Raw genomic sequence first — 20,456 nt, forward strand, 5'->3', positions numbered from 1 at the left:
AATCCTCATCCGCTCCATCCACCCGAACACTTAACTCACCTTCGGCCCAACAATCAACATCCACCCAAACATCACCTTCACCCCCTACCTCAACATCAAACCAAATCTCCACTTCGGCCCAAACATATCCCTCAGCCCAAACATCTCCCTCGGCCGATACATTACCTTCGGCCCAAACCGAAACCCAATCATCATCCTCTTCTCAATCCGAAACCCAACCCACAAACACACATTCCATGCAAACTCGGTCCAAAAATGGTATTTTTAAACCCAAGCATTTTGTAAATCTTGCTAATCATTCTCATTATGTTCTTTTCTCTAGCCATGTTCCCAAAGGAATCAAAACCGCTCTCAAAGACCCTAAATGGGTCAAAGCCATGCACAACGAACTTGATTCCTTACATGGTAACCACACTTGGACACTCGTTCCACGTCCAACCAACACCAATATCATTGGTTCCAAATGGATTTATCGAATCAAATATAAATTTGATGGTTCCAACGATCGCTACAAAGCGAGACTTGTAGCCCAAGGATTCTCTCAAATACCGGGTCTCGATTTCTCACACACATTTAGTCCGGTTGTAAAATCATCCACCATTCGAGTTGTTCTAAGTCTCATGACCATTAATCAATGGAAATTAAGACAACTTGATGTTAATAATGCTTTCTTAAATGGCCATCTCGATGAAACCGTTTTCATAGAACAACCTCCGGGTTTTGAAGAGCCCAAACAACCAACTCATGTGTGCAAACTAAATCGTGCATTATACGGTCTAAAGCAAGCACCACGAGCTTCGTTTCAACGTCTAAGCACCTTTCTCATTGTTCTTGGTTTCCAAAATAGTAGAGCCGATCCATCATTGTTTATTTACAATCATCACGGGGTTTTAATTTATCTTCATGTCTATGCAGACGACATCGTTGTGACAGGAAACAACGAAAAATTCATTAATATGCTTACATCTCGTCTACACAAGGAGTTCAAAATAAAGGATCTCGGCCTACTAAATTTTTTCCTCGGCTTGGAAGTTACTCATACTTCTTCTGGTCTCTTTCTAAACCAATCCAAACATGCTTACGACATTTTATCACGTGCGGGTCTTCTTGACTCAAAATCCGTTTCCACTCCTCTAACATCAAAAGATGCTTTCACCACCCAAGGGCAACCATTTCATGATCCTACCCTCTACCGATCTCTCGTAGGCGCACTCCAATATCTCACAATCACTCGTCTCGACCTCTCATACGCCGTTAATCAAGCTAGTCAATTTCTTCAACAACCCACCACTACTCACTTTCAATTAGTGAAAAGAATTCCTCGATATGTCAAAGGAACATTATCTCAAGGTTTAACTTTTGATCGACCACCTAACACTGTTTTGCTAGGTTTTTCTGATGCAGATTGGGCACGATGTCTAGACACTAGAAGATCCACCTATGGCTACTGCATTTACTTGGGAGGAAACTTAGTCTCTTGGAGTGCAAAGAAACAACCCACCGTTTCTCACTCAAGTTGTGAATCCGAATACAGGGCTATGGCTAACACCGCTGCAGAAATAATTTGGTTGACAAATTTACTAAGTGAGCTTCATGCCTTGCCTCAAACTCGCTCAACCTTATTATGCGATAATAAGAGTGCTTTGTTCCTAAGCCAAAATCCAATCTCACACAAACGAGCAAAACACATTAATATCGATTATCACTTTGTTCATGAATTGGTTACTTCTGGTCAACTCGACACTAAATTCATCTCCACCGATCAACAAGTTGCGGATATTTTCACAAAAAGTCTCCCACAACCATTGTTCGACAAGTTTCGTTCAATGCTTCGTGTCGGACCACCTCCATCCTTGCATTGACGGGGGGTATCAATCCATCACAAAGTCTCAGCTTAAAATCCCTCTAGTCAATATTACTCATTCAAATGTAATTATTATGTAACTCCTATTGTTGTAAATGTGGAAGATTTCTCTCCACATATTTCTCTCATTCTTGTATATTTATGTACCTCTCATTGTTATTGTAAAATCATAGAAGAAATTGATTCAGCATTGATTATACAAACAATACTTCAAACATAAAACACCAAGTTGTAAACATAAGACACCAAATTTTAAACATAAAACTATAACAAAAGTATTTTGTTTGGTTAAGTTAAAGTTTTGAAACCCTTAAATTCTAAGCAAATACATCATTAATCTACCTTGTCCGTGTCATTTTCGTTGCTTTTTTTATCCCTTCTTCTTATCCACAGCTCGGTAGAGTCGTTCCATGAATCCCGGGTCTTCAAACGAATCGTCAAAATAATCCTACAAAATAAAACATATATTATTAGTTGACCCATTTGAACACTTTTAACTGAGATACAAACCCAAGTTTTCTTATTAACTTACCAATGTCACGATCTAAGACTTTAAGTTAAAACTCACTGATGTCGCCAGATTAACTTTTCGAAAAACCGACACGCTGGAAAGAAAAGAGGGAAACTATACCCATTGAAAAAACTTAAAACTTGATTCTATATCATTACATACATTTGATAATCTTAGTGTGTGTTAAGTCAGTATCCATTTTTTCCTCCTCATTTATCCTTTCCACAAGTCCCTGAAATAGTGGAAAAAAACAAGACTAGGATTGGGGTTTGTTATTTTGAGATAAACAAATGTATTTTTGTTATTCAAGACCTCAACAATTAGTATCACACTTGAAGAATTGTTTACACCCCTACTTGCAGACTAATGTATAGCAGAAAGCACTAACAAAAATGACTTACGAAAAGCTAATAGTATTCTGCTTCCCACGAAAGCTCTAAACACTCTACATCAGACAAGTTGGGAGCCACGCCGTCCCTCAACCAATATAAAACACGCCGAAAGTGCGTCCCATCCATGTCAACAAACATGTATACCCCTACAAAAATACAAAATGGTAAAAAACATGTTCCTTTAGTGCAGAAGGAAGTCTTTAGTATGATCCCATCATTACTCATCAAAACAAACAAGAACATAAGCTAGTCAACAATAGAAGAATGAAATGCACCTGATCTTTGCAAACAAACATGTTGTATACCAGATTTGACTGCATACTCACCGTATCAGAGTCCTTGTGAACGGTGTGGCGACCGCTGAACCCAAACTCAAACCCGACTTATATAGTTAGCATATCAACAGTTGTGCAAAATATGCTTCCACCTGTTTCAACAACTATGCTAAATTAAAAAAAAATGAAATCATCAAATCCATGTAGACATATCGCGGTACTGTCGATTGTGTCTGGTTAGCAGGTTGGATAGTTGGACCCAAACTCAAACCCGACTTATGTAGTTGACCCATCATAAACTTTCTTCGGTTTCCACACGCTCGAAAAGAAAGAAACAAACAAAATCAGAGGTCCGGCTTACCTTGATCACTCAGTAGAAAGATATTAACTCAACTACTGCCACAACTCTATTTATGTAGCAATACCTATAAAGACGAATGAGTTGGCATGTAGAACTAACAGGTGCATCATGCCCTTCAAGTAGAATAAGTTGGCGCCTGTTTTAGCATCCCAAACCTGTACATATCGAAGACATTAAAGGCACACGTCATGGTTTTATACATTTAATATTGTGCCAATGGTAAACTTGTTGTGGTAAATAACCTTATCAATTTTGTCTTCGCCACAAATCATTACAAAGCCAATGAAATCAATCAACCTAATGAAAATCCACTTAAAATCACATACCTTGGCATCGAGTTTAGATGCATCAGGTTTAGGGATAACATTCTGTTGAAGCAAAACTTAATTCAACGATGGCGTTGTTGCAAATCAATTTAAACAAACATCAAACAAAAAAAGCGATTGAACTGGAATACTCATATTAGTGATTTAAATAGGCCTTACCAACACTTTTTTCAATTATTTTGTGTTATAAAATCCTTATAAAACAGAATTAACAACGAAAGATGGATATCATTTTTATAGTTTTCAAATCTTCTTCCTCATTAACCTACTCCCTACAGCAAGGTAAACATTAGGACATATGTACAGGCATCAACAGATAAAAAAATAATATGCAATAAAACCAATACCTTTTAATCTTTTCGGTATCTACATCTACAACTTTAAAAGGATCATCGTCTGGGTTTGAACTTCTATTGATGAAATAGAAACCCTAGAATACGAAACGGCGTGAAATTGAGCAAAAATTATAAGTGAAAATTATAACCTGTTGGGGGCGAAACCGGTATCTTTCCACAAAAAATAGGAAGATGAAACTAACCTGGTGCAGCGTAGGCTGTGGAGCGGCGAGAAGGTGACAGCAGGTTTTGGTGGTGGCGGCTGGACTACATATTGTTCTGCTGGAGGCGGCATAGTGGGGTTTGGGAGAGGCAAGTGGAATGATTTTGGGGGGAAATGGAAGAATGGTTGCCCGCCTAGGGTTTTAATCACCTTTAAGGATGATAAAACTGGACCGTCGTCAGATTGCTTTATGATCAATGGTCAGGGACTCGTTCTCAAAAGTTGGACACGGATAGACCCTTTAGCGACGACATTTCCGAAGTCGCCGCTAAAGGTGTCGCAAGTATTGACCATATTTCTTGTATTGATATTGTGCTACTTATGTATATTCGATATGTATTATGACTTATGAACATAGAGATAAGCGGGTGAAAGTTCAAACAGTTTATGGCGGTTATTCGCGCCGTAAACAACCGCCAAAATATCTCATATATATATGTTATGTCCGGTAACAATGTCCGTCACCAAGACATTCTGAATTTCTGTTTAAATCATCCATTTCTTATTCTCGTTGTTACCCTTCATTCGTTCACTGTTCTGCACTTGTTCTTGTTCATCATGAATATCAATCCAAACATTCCTCTCAATTCCGCTGCAAAGCCAGTTGAATCACAACATAGTGGTATCAGAGCCACGGTTCCAAAGAATGAAGAAATTCATCCAACGTCAACGACGATGCCATGCAAACATTGCCTTGATGAAAAACATGAAAAGGAGAAGAAATTTCCTCGTGTAAGGCTGTGTTATTACTGTCATCAACCCGGTCATCAAATTTATTCGTGCAAAGCGAAAGAACAAGATGAGTCCACTCAATTAATCAAACAAGAGATAAGCACTGGAATTCAGAGACATGATGATGAAGTTGTCAACGGTCAAGAAATGATCGTTACCGGAACAGATGGTATGTAAGTTCAACGTTTACTCATCATTTTGCCGATAATCTAAACATGTTTAAACGAATTAAACACTTAGTTGGGGTAGAAATGAAAACAGGGGAAGAAAATTTTCTGTTTATTCGGGGAACCGGGGCTGTAGAGATCAGATCAGGGAATGAAATGTTACGAATACAAAGCTAGTGTGTTTTATGCACCGGAACTTGATCGAAATGTGTTAAGCATGGATCAATTAACATTACAAGGGTATACGGTTAAGAAATCCGGTGATACAAGCAAAATATATCCGATGTTTTCAGCACCAATCACAAACTCGGTGAACAACATAAATGGATTAACCAAAGAGGAAGAAATTGGTTTGAAAGAAAAGCAAAGGGTGATCGATCAAAGTGCAGTAAATGATGAACATAAGGAGAATTATCTCAATTCATACATTGAAGATCTGAATTTATCTTCACAAGAACCCGATTGGAGTCAAATGATCATTCATGCTATGGAATTTCATGAATTTTCTCACAGCAAGTCGCTTTGGATATGATAGAAGATGGGGAATTCGTGTTTAAGTATAAACACGAATTGGAGATAAAGTTTGAAGAAATGTTAACATGGTTTATAAACGTCAAACTGGGAATTACTACTCGACCCATTCCTCCTGTAACACCCCAAAAGTCGAATAATTAAATTCGTTAGTAGGTTACCATGTATAATTAAATGAAATACAACAACTAAGTAAATAAACCTAGTTAAATGCCTAATAACAAGTTAGGGAATGAAACATGTGGCAACTAGGATAGTATGGTAAACTTGAGGGGCTAAGATGGCCAAAAAGGGAACTTAATATATTAAAACAAAAATCACACACACACACAAGGTGTGTGTGTGTGTGCGTACGGTCGCACAAGAGAAAGGGGGAAGAAGGGGTGTAAACCCTAACCACAAGAAAATCCAGCAATTGAAGGTGTTATGGAGCAAGAATCGAATGCATGAACTTAGTTCCTCTTTAATCCATGTACATTGAACATAAGGTAAGTCAAATTATGAGTTTTAATGAGAGTTGATGAAGTGGGTTATGATCAAATCCACGAATTTGTATGAGATTTAGCATGAATATGTGTTAGAATCATCTTATGGAACATGTGTTGTGCATGATTTTGATTAATTTCATGTTTTGAAGTAAAACCCATTTGGGATGATGAACTGAGTGAATCACCATGTTCAATAATTGTGTAATTTGTGATGTAGTATATTGTATGTGATGAATTATTTTAGATAAGTTGATTAGGACATGAAATAAATGAATGTTTAGTTGAATTTGATGAATGAAGATAAGAACATGGAAGATCATACATGAATGGGTTGTACATTGTGCTAAGATAGTGGTACGCACACCAAGTGCTTGATGAAATGCCTAGGTGAGCTTGATAAATGAAATTATATGTAAGTAAAAGATGAATATATGTGGAATGTGAAAATGAGGTATTTGATAGTAAACTAACATGAGAAGTGTGTTTTAGATGTAGTTCATGTGGATATTATGTTGAAGCAATGTTGGGTTAGCTTAGTATGGGTTAAAGTGTTAGTTGTGTAAATATGAGAATACAAGTGTGGATAGAATGGATTATGTATGTATATGTGTATATGTATATAAGTAAGTGATCATGTAGTTGTAGATGTCATACAATACAAGTGTGTAATGCGTATAATGTAATATTATGGTCTACCCTATTAAGATGGATACATGTTCATAAGTTGAAAGTGTGTAAATAAGACATTTGATTTCCTGAAAGTCAACAACAAATGTATAGCATGGTTAGCTTTTCGGACATGATTGCGATAGTAGAGAAGTTATGTGTATCGTAGTAGATGATCTATGTGTCGTGTATGATGATAATTGAGTCTCGTGAATATGGAACAAGGTGACTTTTAGTCTATGCCTTATGTATGTCGTATATGGTTAATAAAAAAATGCAAGTTATGTATGAATGGAAGGAAATGAATGTTAGTATGAATGAGCATTTGTGCTAACCATAATGTAATTGTAATGACATGAAAGGATAGGGATCACATTAGCATGGACTCAAAAACGGAATGCTAACGGGTCAAGAGGAGGCGAGGAAGCAAGCTTGAACACGAACGCTTAAGGTAAGTGATTTCCGTAATCACTTCTTAGTTTGTTTGAGAAATAAAATGTTTTAATTAATTAAACATGATGTTTGAGGTCAAATATGTATTGAAGTCTTTCGTCGTAAATGATGGGATTAAAGTTGACTAAAACGCCCTTGATGGGTATATTGGGCAAACGATCTTAAAAGTAGTTTAGAAACAAGCTATTCGGTTAGTGTAATGTATTGGTCAAGTATGAAAGTGGGCAGTATGGTTTTGTAAGTCATAGACCATTTAATGCGCAAACACCTTAACGGGTCAAAATAAGCTTTTGAGCGAAAATGGGTGGAAAAAGGTGTAAGGTATCCGGGAATGAATCTTTTATGATAGATGACCTAGAAATTATTAACTTCATATGAAGTTAAGGTCAAACCAACAAGTTATGTTGCTAAATACATGAATGGGTCGAATAAATCATAAATGAGTAATAAGCCGAGAGTGCGTAAGCTAGGAATTTCCTTAATCCGGATATGGGATTTCAAGTCCACATGATAGAATGTTAATTTACAATCACGTAGGAAGAAACGTGACGTAAAACGGATAAAAAATGAGATAGTTATGTCCGTTTCGGTAAGAACTAATGGCTAGGAAAAGTGCAGAGCTGAGGCCTTTTTCTTTATTATTTATCGTAAATGAGTGAAGCATTACACATAGTATGCGTGCTTGTTGAAGAATGAGCCGGCGACTCATAGGCAGTGGCTTGGTTAAGGGAACCCACACTGCCGGGTGATTAGCTGACACGGCCGGGTGAAGGTTCTGTGAAAAAAAAAATATTATTTATGTGATTTAGGCATCGTAGGCTTCGGTACATTATCCGTGGACTACGGTGGGCCTCCCAAACATGATTTTTATCGTTCCTTTGATGCATATGGGTTATAAATCTAAGTCTAAGTCCCATGTGATTAATGTATGAGTATGTAAGAGGTATACAAGTTATTGAACGTGTACATAGGAACGTATGTACGTATGTAGATGTGTATTTATGTATATATGAAGGTACGTATGAGTGTATGCATGTATGTAGAGACATAGGAATGTATGTACGTATGTATTTGTGTATTTATGTATATATGAAGATGCGTAGGAGTATATGCATGTATGTAGAGATGTAGAAATGTAGGTACGTATGTAAATGGGTATGTATGTATGCATGAAGGTGCATATGAGTGTATGCATATGTGTAGAGGTATAGGAAGGCACGTACGTATGTAGATGTGGATGTATGCATAAAAAAATGTAAGTATGCATGATTTAGATGCGTTGAGTAATACGTTATTAATGGTGTACCTTGAGGATGAAAAGTAATGCAGGTACATTAATGAAGCCTCACCAGGATACGGATACGCAGGTGAAATGCTTAAAGCTAGAAAGATAATGAAAAGGGGGAGTGTACAGGAATAAAGTATGTTTATGTATTGTGTGCTAATGTTATGATTGTATGTGGTGAGTGCAGGTTGTGCAAATCACGGACGATTATCGCGAGGAATAGAGATCGAAGACTGAGTCACAAGATAGATTGTACGGGATTAATTGAGTATGTACTTTAGCAAACGGATGTTATGCTTTTGTTTTGTAAAACATTTATTTTTAAAATGAACTTTCAAGTAAGTTAAGACGTGTGTCAGGAAAGAAATTTTATGGTACGTATTTCCGCTGCGTCTTTTCAGTTAAAACATGTTAGGGCGTTATAAGTTGGTATCAGAGCCATGGTTTGAGTGAAATCAAGTATGGGAAGATAAATACTTGAACTCAAACCTGTGTGCTCTTGTGATAAGGAACCCGTACAATCTAAGACTCGATCAAGATCCAAGAGTAGAAGCGAATGTAAGTATGCACTTATGCATGTGAATAAAGAAACTAACGGTTTTGTATGTGCAAGGTAAGCATAAGTGTTTGAAGAGGATGGTCCGTGGACGCAGAATAGGACGAATACCAAGGCTGGCAAAGATGCAAATAGGCTAATGAATCCCAGGTACACATTATTAATATATATGGGTACCAATGTTAAAAGAAAAAGGAAGAAATCTCCTTGGGAGGGCAATTATTAAACGAAAGACATTGATATGGTCTTGGGGAAATTTTAGAGATGTGCACGAAACTGAAACCCATTTCTCGGACATAAGGCGATGATCACACGAGGGCACGAAACTAGTATGTGGATTGCGCACCTGGCTAGTACGCAAGAAGCATATGACGTTCGTGAGACCGTGGTAGTTATCGCAGGTATGTCCGGTAGAACTGGGTAGCAGGTGGGCGTGCGGGTGAAGTGGGTAGTAAGACTCTCGGGAAATTGAGAGTACTACATAAGAATAAAAGGTATGAGTGATAAGAATGAAGAATGTTGAACCCGTAAGAAAGTACGGGTCAACAGTATATGAATGAAATGTTTGACTCCGCGAGACGGATTCAAAGAATGAAAAATGTGAATGCAATGTTTGAATCCGGGAGACGGATTCAAGGAATGAAAAGTATGAAAGAAATGTTTGAACCCGCGAGACGGATTCAAAGAATGAAAAATGTGAATGCAATGTTTGAATCCAGGAGACGGATTCAAGGAATAAAAGTATGAAAGAAATGTTTGAACCCGCGAGACGGATTCAAAACATAGAAGGGAATGAATGATAGAATGAAAAAGTCTGAAATTCGTAAGTAGGTACGAGTCAAATAAGTAAGAATGAATGACAAGAATGAACTGTTCAAAATTGTAAGTAATTACTGATCAAATGAGTAAATATTCTTTACAAAGCAGATATTTTCCAAGTTATGTTTTGAACATATATATATATATATGAATATAATTACGCTCATGTATTATATGCAAGAATGGTTGAAAGGATAAATGGGTCATACGGGTCAGATGGTGATCGCCATTTGAACTCGGTATTTATTGTTTTGATCTGTTAAGTTTCATACGCATAGGTAAGCTTGATGAATGGGCACGCAATGCCACTAAATGGAAAGAAAGGACCATCGTAAGGTATGAATAACGAATCAATGGATTTCACTTGCATTAGGTATGTATAAATAGGGTTATACTTTTGAAACGAGCTTATGACTCGACTCTAGAGAGTCAAAGTGAATGACGGGTTACGACCCAGGCGGGAGGCTTAAGTTTTAATGGGAAGGATAAGTAATTGTAAGAAGCACTGAAACATGAAGCGATGAAATCGTATCTATGCTTAAATTAACGAGGAATACAAACGTGTACTTTGTCATGCGTAGTTATAATAGGAAAGAAGTGGCAGTTTGATGTGAAAAGTCAAACTGCAGAAGTTGATAAATAAGTTAAGGAATTGCGAAAGAACAGTTATGTATTGAACCGTCGTGAACGGGTCAAACAACTAAAATGATGTGTTAAGAAATGGTCAAGTATTGATCTGTTTTGAGCAGGTTAACGCACTGAGGTCTTACGAAGGAATTGAGAAAGCATTAGCATATAAATAAGGAACCAGGATGTGATAAACGTAGCAAGGCCAGTGAAAGAATGCTCATAAGAGAAAGCTCGTCACACGAAGGAATGAGGTCAATCCGAAATATGGTATGCATGATGACGAAGAGGACCGGCTCGTTGCTACATGTTGATGTACTGCGCCAAAGTAATAAGGTTAGCAAATTGTTTAATATATGAATGTAATATTTTAGCTATGGTTGAAAAAGTACTTTCGTACGAAATAATGTAGCGCATAATGTGTTATAAAAAGGAAGGTTTGGCTTTTAGAAGTTGATTAAGAATGAGTTTGGGTTTAGGCCTATGGAGTAAGCAGTGTGTGAATGAGTAGGGAGGTAGAAATAAAAAACTCCATATATAAGTGAAACTATTAGGACTTATAGTAATAGTGAAGGGTGTTAGTAAGTTGTTAAGAACTTCAAATCGTTGTAATGTGAACCATGGTATTAGACTCTTTAGGATGCTACTATTTTGCACACTTTAGTTTAAGTACGATAATGTGATGAGTTGAAAAGTTAAGAAGAAATTGATAAAGAATGGAAATGTAAGTATATGTAGTTGACCAGTTGCGAACGGGTCAATGGGATATAGAAAGCATAATAAAGAAATTGTATAAGTAGTGACTCGTTGTATTGGGTCGGTAGGGATGAATTTATGATGATAATGAAAAAGGTTTGTATTGACCCGTTATGGATGGGTCAATTAAGAAAAGCATGATGGGCTATGGTAATGGTCAAAACTTTTCCCGTGATGAACGGGTCGGATAGACTATATGTTTGATGTATAAGACACATTACATACAAATCTAGGTAGGTTGATTTGTTGAACGAGATGGAGAAAGGATTTCTATAAATAATGTTCTTAAAGTTATGACCTTACTAATGCATAAACCGATATCGATGGAGTAGGTTTCAGGGACGAAACCTTCTTTAAGGGGGGGTAGATTTATAACACCCCAAAAGTCGAATAATTAAATTCGTTAGTAGGTTACCATGTATAATTAAATGAAATACAACAACTAAGTAAATAAACCTAGTTAAATGCCTAATAAGAAGTTAGGGAATGAAACTTGTGGCAACTATGATAGTATGGTAAACTTGAGGGGCTAAGATGGCCAAAAAGGGAACTTAATATATTAAAACAAAAATCACACAGTGTGTGTGTGTGTGTGCGTACGGTCGCACAAGGGAAAGGGGGAAGAAGGGGTGTAAACCCTAACCACAAGAAAATCCAGCAATTGAAGGTGTTATGGAGCAAGAATCGAATGCATGAACTTAGTTCCTCTTTAATCCATGTACATTGAACATAAGGTAAGTCAAATTATGAGTTTTAATGAGAGTTGATGAAGTGGGTTATGATCAAATCCACGAATTTGTATGAGATTTAGCATGAATATGTGTTAGAATCATCTTATGGAACATGTGTTGTGCATGATTTTGATTAATTTCATGTTTTGAAGTAAAACCCATTGGGATGATGAAGTGAGTGAATCACCATGTTCAATAATTGTGTAATTTGTGATGTAGTATATTGTATGTGATGAATTATTTTAGATAAGTTGATTAGGACATGAAATAAATGAATGTTTAGTTGAATTTGATGAATGAAGATAAGAACATGGAAGATCATACATGAATGGGTTGTACATTGTGCTAAGATAGTGGTACGCACACCAAGTGCTTAATGAAATGCCTAGGTGAGCTTGATAAATGAAATTGTATGTAAGTAAAAGATGAATATATGTGGAATGTGAAAATGAGGTATTTGATAGTAAACTAACATGAGAAGTGTGTTTTAGATATAGTTCATGTGGATATTATGTTGAAGCAATGTTGGGTTAGCTTAGTATGGGTTAAAGTGTTGGTTGTGTAAATATGAGAATGCAAGTGTGGATAGAATGGATTATGTATGTATATGTGTATGTGTATATAAGTAAGTGATCATGTAGTTGTAGATGTCATACAATACAAGTGTGTAATGCGTATAATGTAATATTATGGTCTACCCTATTAAGATGGATACATGTTCATAAGTTCAAAGTGTGTAAATAAGACATTTGATTTCCTGAAAGTCAACAACGAATGTATAGCATGGTTAGCTTTTCGGACATGATTGTGATAGTAGAGAAGTTATGTGTATCGTAGTAGATGATCTATGTGTCGTGTATGATGATAATTGAGTCGCGTGAATACGGAACAAGGTGACTTTTAGTCTATGCCTTATGTATGTGGTATATGGTTAATAAAAAATGCAAGTTTTGTATGAATGGAAGGAAATGAATGTTAGTATGAATGAGCATTTGTGCTAACCATAATGTAATTGTAATGACATGAAAGGATAGGGATCACATTAGCATGGACTCAAGGACGGAATGCTAACGGGTCAAGAGGAGGCGAGGAAGCAAGCTTGAACACGAACGCTTAAGGTAAGTGATTTCCGTAATCACTTCTTAGTTTGTTTGAGAAATAAAATGTTTTAATTAATTAAACATGATGTTTGAGGTCAAATATGTGTTGAAGTCTTTCGTCGTAAATGATGGGATTAAAGTTGACTAAAACGCCCTTGACGGGTATATTGGGCAAACGATCTTAAAAGTAGTTTAGAAACAAGCTATTCGATTAGTGTAATGTATTGGTCAAGTATGAAAGTGGGGAGTATGGTTTTGTAAGTCATAGACCATTTAATGCGCAAACACCTTAACGGGTCAAAATAAGCTTTTGAGCGAAAATGGATGGAAAAAGGTGTAAGGTATCCGGGAATGAATCTTTTATGATAGATGACCTAGAAATTATTAAGTTCATATGAAGTTAAGGTCAAACCAACAAGTTATGTTGCTAAATACATGAACGGGTCGAATAAATCATAAATTAGTAATAAGCCGATAGTGCGTAAGCTAGGAATTTCCTTAATCCGGATATGGGATTTCAAGTCCACATGATAGAATGTTAATTTACAATCACGTAGGAAGAAACGTGACGCAAAACGCATAAAAAATGAGATAGTTTTGTCCGTTTCGGTAAGAACTAATGGCTAGGAAAAGTGCAGAGCTGACACGGCCGGGTGATTAGCTGACACGACCGAGTGAAGGTTCTGTGAAAAAAATATTATTTATGTGATTTAGGCATCGTAGGCTTCGGTACATTATCCGTGGACTACGGTGGGCCTCCCAAACATGATTTTTATCGTTCCTTTGATGCATATGGGTTATAAATCTAAGTCTAAGTCCCATGTGATTAATGTATGAGTATGTAAGAGGTATACAAGTTATTGAACGTGTACATAGGAACGTATGTACGTATGTAGATGTGTATTTATGTATATATGAAGGTACGTATGAGTGTATGCATGTATGTAGAGACATGGGAATGTATGTACGTATGTATTTGTGTATTTATGTATACATGAAGATGCGTAGGAGTATATGCATGTATGTAGAGATGTAGAAATGTAGGTACGTATGTAAATGTGTATGTATGTATGCATGAAGGTGCGTGTGAGTGTATGCGTATGTGTAGAGGTATAGGAAGGCATGTACGTATGTAGATGTGGATGTATGCATAAAAAAATGTAAGTATGCATGATTTAGATGCGTTGAGTAATACGTTATTAATGGTGTACCTTGAGGATGAAAAGTAATGCATGTATATTAATGAAGCCTCACCAGGATACGAATACACAGGTGAAATGCTTAAAGCTAGAAAGATAATGAAAAGGGGGAGTGTACAGGAATAAATTATGTTTATGTATTGTGTGCTAATGTTATGATTGTATGTGGTAAGTGCAGGTTTGCAAATCACGGACGATTATCGCGAGGAATAGAGATCGAAGACTGAGTCACAAGATAGATTGTACGGGATTAATTGAGTATGTACTTTAGCAAACGGATGTTATGCTTTTGTTTTGTAAAACAGATATTTTTAAAATGAACTTTCAAGTAAGTTAAGACGTGTGTAATGAAAGAAATTTTATGGTACGTATTTCCACTGCGTCTTTTCAGTTAAAACATGTTAGGGCGTTATACCTCCATATGCGCATCTGATAACAGAAAAGTTGACTTGCTCGGTCTCTACATGGTGGTCAAACATGATGGAGGATACAGGAAAGTAACCGATAATAATCTATGGGCTGTAGTTGCAAAGGATATGGCTTATGAATATCACAATGGTGAGTTTATGAGAATCATGTACGCGATGTATCTCGACGTTTTAGTTTACTATTACAAGTTCAAAACGGTGCAAGGAATAGTGATCGATAAAGAAGTGGTTGAACAAGATGAAGGTCCATCGGATTTCTGTCACGAAAGAAGGAAGAGCGACGGAGATGTTCAAGACGAAAAAGCTATCCATCACTATGCCTTATTTGCAGGAAACGACTGGGAAGGAGCAATGAAAATGCAGAAGAAACGCCGTCGATTCGATTTCAAGCAAGCAATGAAGACCGTGGACGAAGCTAACCGGAGTGTTCTCATGTATGCTTCTAAGCATAATCAAGTTTAGGGGGATGTATTAGATATGGAAACCTAATTATGTTAGTGTTTATTGTGCTACTTATATATATTCGATATGTATTATGACTTATGAACATAGAGATAAGCGGGTGAAAGTTCAAACCGTTTATGGCGGTTATTCGCGCCATAAACAACCACCAAAATATCTCATATATATATGTGATGTCCGTAACAATGTCCGGCACCAAGACATTCTGAATTTCTATTCGAATTGTCCATTTCTTATTCTCATTGTTGCCCTTCATTCGTTCACTGATCTGCACTTGTTCTTGTTCATCATGAATATCAATCCAAACACTCCTCTCAATTCCGCTGCAAACCCAGTTGAATCACAACATATAGACCCTTTGTAGAGGGGTTTGGTGATACTAACTGATTTGACTCATTTAGCAAATTTCGGTGACATAATAATAATAATAATAATAATAATAATAATAATAATAATAATAATAATAATAATAATAATAATAGTAATAATAATAGTAATAATACTAATAATAATAATAATAATAATAATAATAATAATAATAATAATAATAATAATAAAAACAACAACAATAATGTAACCATATGTTAGAAGTCTATACTGATTATATAAGTTAACAGTATAAATCCATACACAACTATGGAGTCCAGATTCAGACAACGGGAACAAACAAAAATTGATTATTATGAGGTAGATCAACACCAACAAGGAGACTAGAAAATGGAAATGCAATCCACCATATATGTCAAAACAACCCCATCAATAGTATAAATGGTTAAAATAAACAAGGCCCTTTCTCTCTATAAAAGCAAGCTGGCAATCAAGTATAGATACACCAACAGTTTGTAGTAGTAACTCCCAAGAAAACGTCACCAAGTAATCATGGCAAAACCTCATGTGGTGGTGATACCTTACCCTGCACAAGGCCATGTAATTCCTTTCTTGGAGCTTGCTCAACGATTAGTCCAGCAAGGAATCAGAGTTACATTTGTCAACACAGACTTTAACCAGAAGGGCGTGGCCAGCAATTGGTTAGACAAAGGCAGTTTTGGGGGTCTGATGCAGATGGTCTCTATCTCTGATGGTTTAGAACCATGGGAGGACAGGAGTGACCTTTGTAAGTTGACCTTGTCAATAATGCAAACCATGCCCCACAAGCTTGAAGAACTAATAGAGACCATTAACAAAGAAGAGAGCAGTAAAGTTAGTTGTGTTATTGCTGATGATTGTATGGCATGGGCCATACAAGTGGCGAAGAAGATGGGAATTGGTAGTGCAGCCTTCTGGCCTGCCTCAGTTGCTACATTGGCCTCCATTTTTTCCTTTCAAAAACTAATTGATGATGGCATTATAAACGAAAAAGGTGAGACATGCGTGGTTATATATAGGTGACAGTTTTTGATCCACTTTATACAACATGAACTATACATAGTACAGATTTTATTATATTACATATTAAAACATATGGTGTACATAGTAATTGTAATCATGCACAAATCACCTCTCATTTACTTATAGATTATTTAACTTTAGGCTGTGTTGTGTTTATCTTAAGGGAAACAAGACAAATGAGTTAAAAGAAATGGCGGATCCCGAATTTTTATTTGAAATTCACACAACCTCTTAATTAACGTATGAGTTAATTGCCAAAATTGTCCCAGAGGTTTGGGTGCGTTTGCCATTTTCGTCCAAAATAACACTTTTGTATCAAATTGCCCCCAACGTTTGTAACTTTTTGCTATTTTCATCCAAACCACTAATTTCGTTTATTTTTTCTGTTAAGTTGAGGATATTTGGTTGAAACTGACAAATATAATATCACAGGGACGATTTTGGCAATTTACTCAAACCCTTTTTAATTTCTTTTATTTAATTATTTTTGTTACATATATAATAAAAAAGAATACACATGGAGTTTTTAGAAAAAAAAACTTAATAGTTTTGTCACATAATTTTTATAAATTTTCATCCAAATCACTAACTCAGTTTATTTTTTATGTTAAGGTGAAAGATGTTTTAAATTTTATAAATTAATACAGAAATTAATTTACAGCTTCTTTATATAAATCAGTTTTATAAAGAAAAAACGTCATTGGTGTGCAACACTTAGCAATCAATTACAACTTTTAGTATTTATCAGTTGTAGAGATAGAAAAAAATTTGTAAAACGTTACATATTTTTAAATGTGTTGAGCACCTAGGAAATATGTTGGTAGAAATAAAATATTTATTTAATTAAGATTACGAGGGTAACTAATTAATACTTATTCTGAGTGGCTTGAGTAAGAAACTTTTGATTCATAGCATTATAATTATAATTTGGTGGGTAATTTTAAGGTTTGGTAACGATACGTTGTTTGATAGATGGGAAGGGGGGAGGCAATGGCTTCTGTTTTTCCTTAGGAGCGAATTTAAAAGAGTAGAAGATGAATTACAAACTTGGTACATATGATAAATTAAGTAGATTTTATTTTTATAAAACTGATCTATATAAAAAATTAGAAATTAATTTCTTTCTTAGTTTATAAACATCCTTCGCCTTAATAGAAAAATTAACTTAGTTAGTGGTTGAATGAAAATTTATAAAAAATATGTGGCAAAACTATTCTTTTTTTCATATAAAAATTGCATGTATATTCTTTTTTTATTATATATGTAACAAAATTAATTAAATAAAAGAAATTTAAAAGAGTTTGAATAAATTGCCAAAATCGTCCCTGTGGTTTTATATTTGTCAGTTTCATCTAAATATCATCAACTTAACAGAAAAATAAACTAAGTTAGTGGTTTGGATGAAAATGGCAAAAAGTTACAAACGTTGGGGGCAATTTGGTACAAAAATATCATTTTGAACGAAAATGGCAAACCTGCCCAAAACTCAGGGACGATTTTGGCAATTAACTCTTAACGTATTTATTATTTATATAGAAAAGAATGGAATGAGTTATAACAGCTTGATCAAATCTACACGATCTTTTTCATTTCAGCCCATGTTTAAAAAGACCCAGTTCAACCTGAACTCGTTACCTAACTTGCCACACATGCGTGTTGCCATCTTCAATATATTTCATCAAAAAAGAGAATCAAAGATGTCAATATAATCTTTTTTAACGTTTATGTAGGCATACCTCTAAAAGATCATACAATTCAGCTATCAGAAGCCATGCCTCCTATAAAATCTGAGAACCTCGCATGGGCGTGCTTTATGGACGTAGCTACCATAGAAGCCAGCTTCCAGCTTGTAAAAGAAGCTGAAGAGGCTTATAGATTGACAGAATGGTTTATATGCAACTCAACTACTGACCTGGAGGCTGCAGCATTTAGCATGTACTCGCAGTTAATGCCAATAGGCCCTCTTCTGGCAAGCAACCGACTTGCTGACCAGGCAGGCCACTTCTGGCAAGAGGACTCAACCTGTTTAACATGGCTTGATCAACAACAACCATGTTCAGTCATTTATATTGCATTTGGGAGCTTCACTATTTTCGACCAAACTCATTTTGAGGAATTGGCACTTGGTCTTGAACTTAGCAACAGACCATTCTTGTGGGTGGTGAGACCAGGTATGACCAAGGAGACTACAACTAGTTATCCAGATGGATATACGGAAAGAGTAGGCTCTCGAGGAAGAATTGTGAGTTGGGCACCACAACAGAAAGTCCTAGCTCACCCTAGTAGCATGCTTCATGAGTCACTGTGGTTGGAACTCTACTTTAGAAGGTGTCACAAACGGACTTCCTTTTCTGTGTTGGCCATACTTTGCTGATCAGTTTCACAATGAGACTTACATTTGTGACATGTGGAAGACTGGGTTAAGGATGGCAAAGGATGACGCTGGTATCATTACTCGAGGAGAAATAAAAAGTAAGTTGGAGGAGTTGCTCAGCGGTGAAACATACAAAGTTAAGGCTTTGGATATTAAAGAAAAGGTTACAAGTAGCGTCATAGAAGGGGGTTGCTCACACAAAAACCTTAGCAATTTTATTGAATGGGTTAAAGAGAGATGAAGATAATTATCATATGCAATATGCCATATTACTATTAAATAAAATCACATCATCAAACCTAAAAAAACTCTTTATTCTCTTGTTAAGTGATAATCAGTTCAGTTTAATGCCTTGAAATTTCTACCACAATATGTTTTAGTTTAGTATTTAAGAACGTTACCACCGGGATGATGTACCATTTTCCTATTTCTGGATGTCTTTATTTGGTTTAATGAATTCCTGCTGGCTTTAAAAATGTGTAGATATGGTGTCTTTTCATCAACTTTTGACCATTAACCTTTGTATTTCATTTTGTGACTTCAACTTTTTACCAACATATGATTTTTTTTTTCAAATCAATTTAAGTTGTGCAACCTAATCTCTCAACAAATATTTGCCTGGTTTATGTTAACAAAAGCTTCCTTACATTGTTTACTACATAGTTTTTCAGGTATTTTTGGTGACGCATGTGTACTTTGAGCAACTAAAGCAGTTGTTGGACTGTTGTTGAGATTGTTGCATCAGTTGTTTGCAAGGCCATCATTACAGACTCTTTTGTTTCCTCAGCATCATTTTCAAAAGCCATCAATGCCAAGTGCTTATCAGATAGGCTACTCCACTAAACATACCCTTGGTAAAGAAAGTCTGTTGCTGAGCAATTAAGTGACTGGATGAAACTACTGGAGCTGGAGTTTGAATGTATTGGACTTTTGGTGCTGGGTTTTGAACATACTGAATGGGGCATTTAAATAGGGCTTTGGACAAAGTGAGTGGTTGAATGAGTATTTGTGCTCTGGTTATAGTGATGTTGAGGTGTAGTTGATTAAGGTCTTTGATTTGGATATGTTTTCATTGGTCCAGATTGTAACATTTGATTTTATACTGAGTAAATGACCAAAATCGTCCCTAAGGTTTGGACACATTTGTTAGTTTCATCCAAAATGATTTTTTGTGTCATATTGTCTTTCACTTTTGGCAATTTTTGTCATTCTTATCCAATTCGCTAACTGGGTTTATCTTTTCTGTTAAAACTATATTTTTTTATTTTCTTTTTCTCTTTTATATTAAAACAATAAAAATATGATTTCTTTTAATCATATATATATATATAGAGAGAGAGAAAATCTTTAATTTAAAAAAATAAACAAAATATATCAATATATATTTTAGTTACTAAAACCAAAGT

At 35.8% G+C, this 20,456-nt stretch overlaps 1 protein-coding gene, 1 long non-coding RNA gene and 1 pseudogene across 4 annotated transcripts; 2 read left to right on the top strand and 1 right to left on the bottom strand.

The window, feature by feature from the left end:
• Nucleotides 1–620: 620 nt before the first annotated feature.
• On the top strand, nucleotides 621–1,862 carry LOC110924072 (uncharacterized mitochondrial protein AtMg00810-like). Its single transcript, XM_022168114.1, has one exon. It carries the CDS (start codon nucleotides 621–623, stop codon nucleotides 1,860–1,862), a length of 1,242 nt encoding a protein of 413 aa, XP_022023806.1.
• Nucleotides 1,863–2,093: 231 nt separating this feature from the next.
• Nucleotides 2,094–4,385, bottom strand: LOC110922020. 3 transcript variants are annotated; one of them, XR_004886919.1, is made up of 8 exons: nucleotides 4,268–4,385; nucleotides 4,077–4,159; nucleotides 3,730–4,001; nucleotides 3,468–3,558; nucleotides 3,094–3,361; nucleotides 2,777–2,913; nucleotides 2,538–2,607; nucleotides 2,094–2,312 (listed from the first exon to the last, which is right to left on the bottom strand). It is a non-coding gene; the product is annotated as an uncharacterized LOC110922020 (long non-coding RNA). The 3 variants fall into 3 exon arrangements; XR_002582785.2 differs by having other exon boundaries at nucleotides 2,397–2,607; XR_004886918.1 differs by having other exon boundaries at nucleotides 2,397–2,607; nucleotides 3,043–3,361.
• Nucleotides 4,386–15,953: 11,568 nt separating this feature from the next.
• LOC110925528 lies at nucleotides 15,954–20,129 on the top strand (annotated as a pseudogene).
• The last annotated feature ends 327 nt before the right edge of the window (nucleotides 20,130–20,456 follow it).

This window comes from Helianthus annuus, chromosome 17 (genome assembly GCF_002127325.2).
Source record: "Helianthus annuus cultivar XRQ/B chromosome 17, HanXRQr2.0-SUNRISE, whole genome shotgun sequence".
NCBI classification, from domain to species: domain Eukaryota; kingdom Viridiplantae; phylum Streptophyta; class Magnoliopsida; order Asterales; family Asteraceae; genus Helianthus; species Helianthus annuus.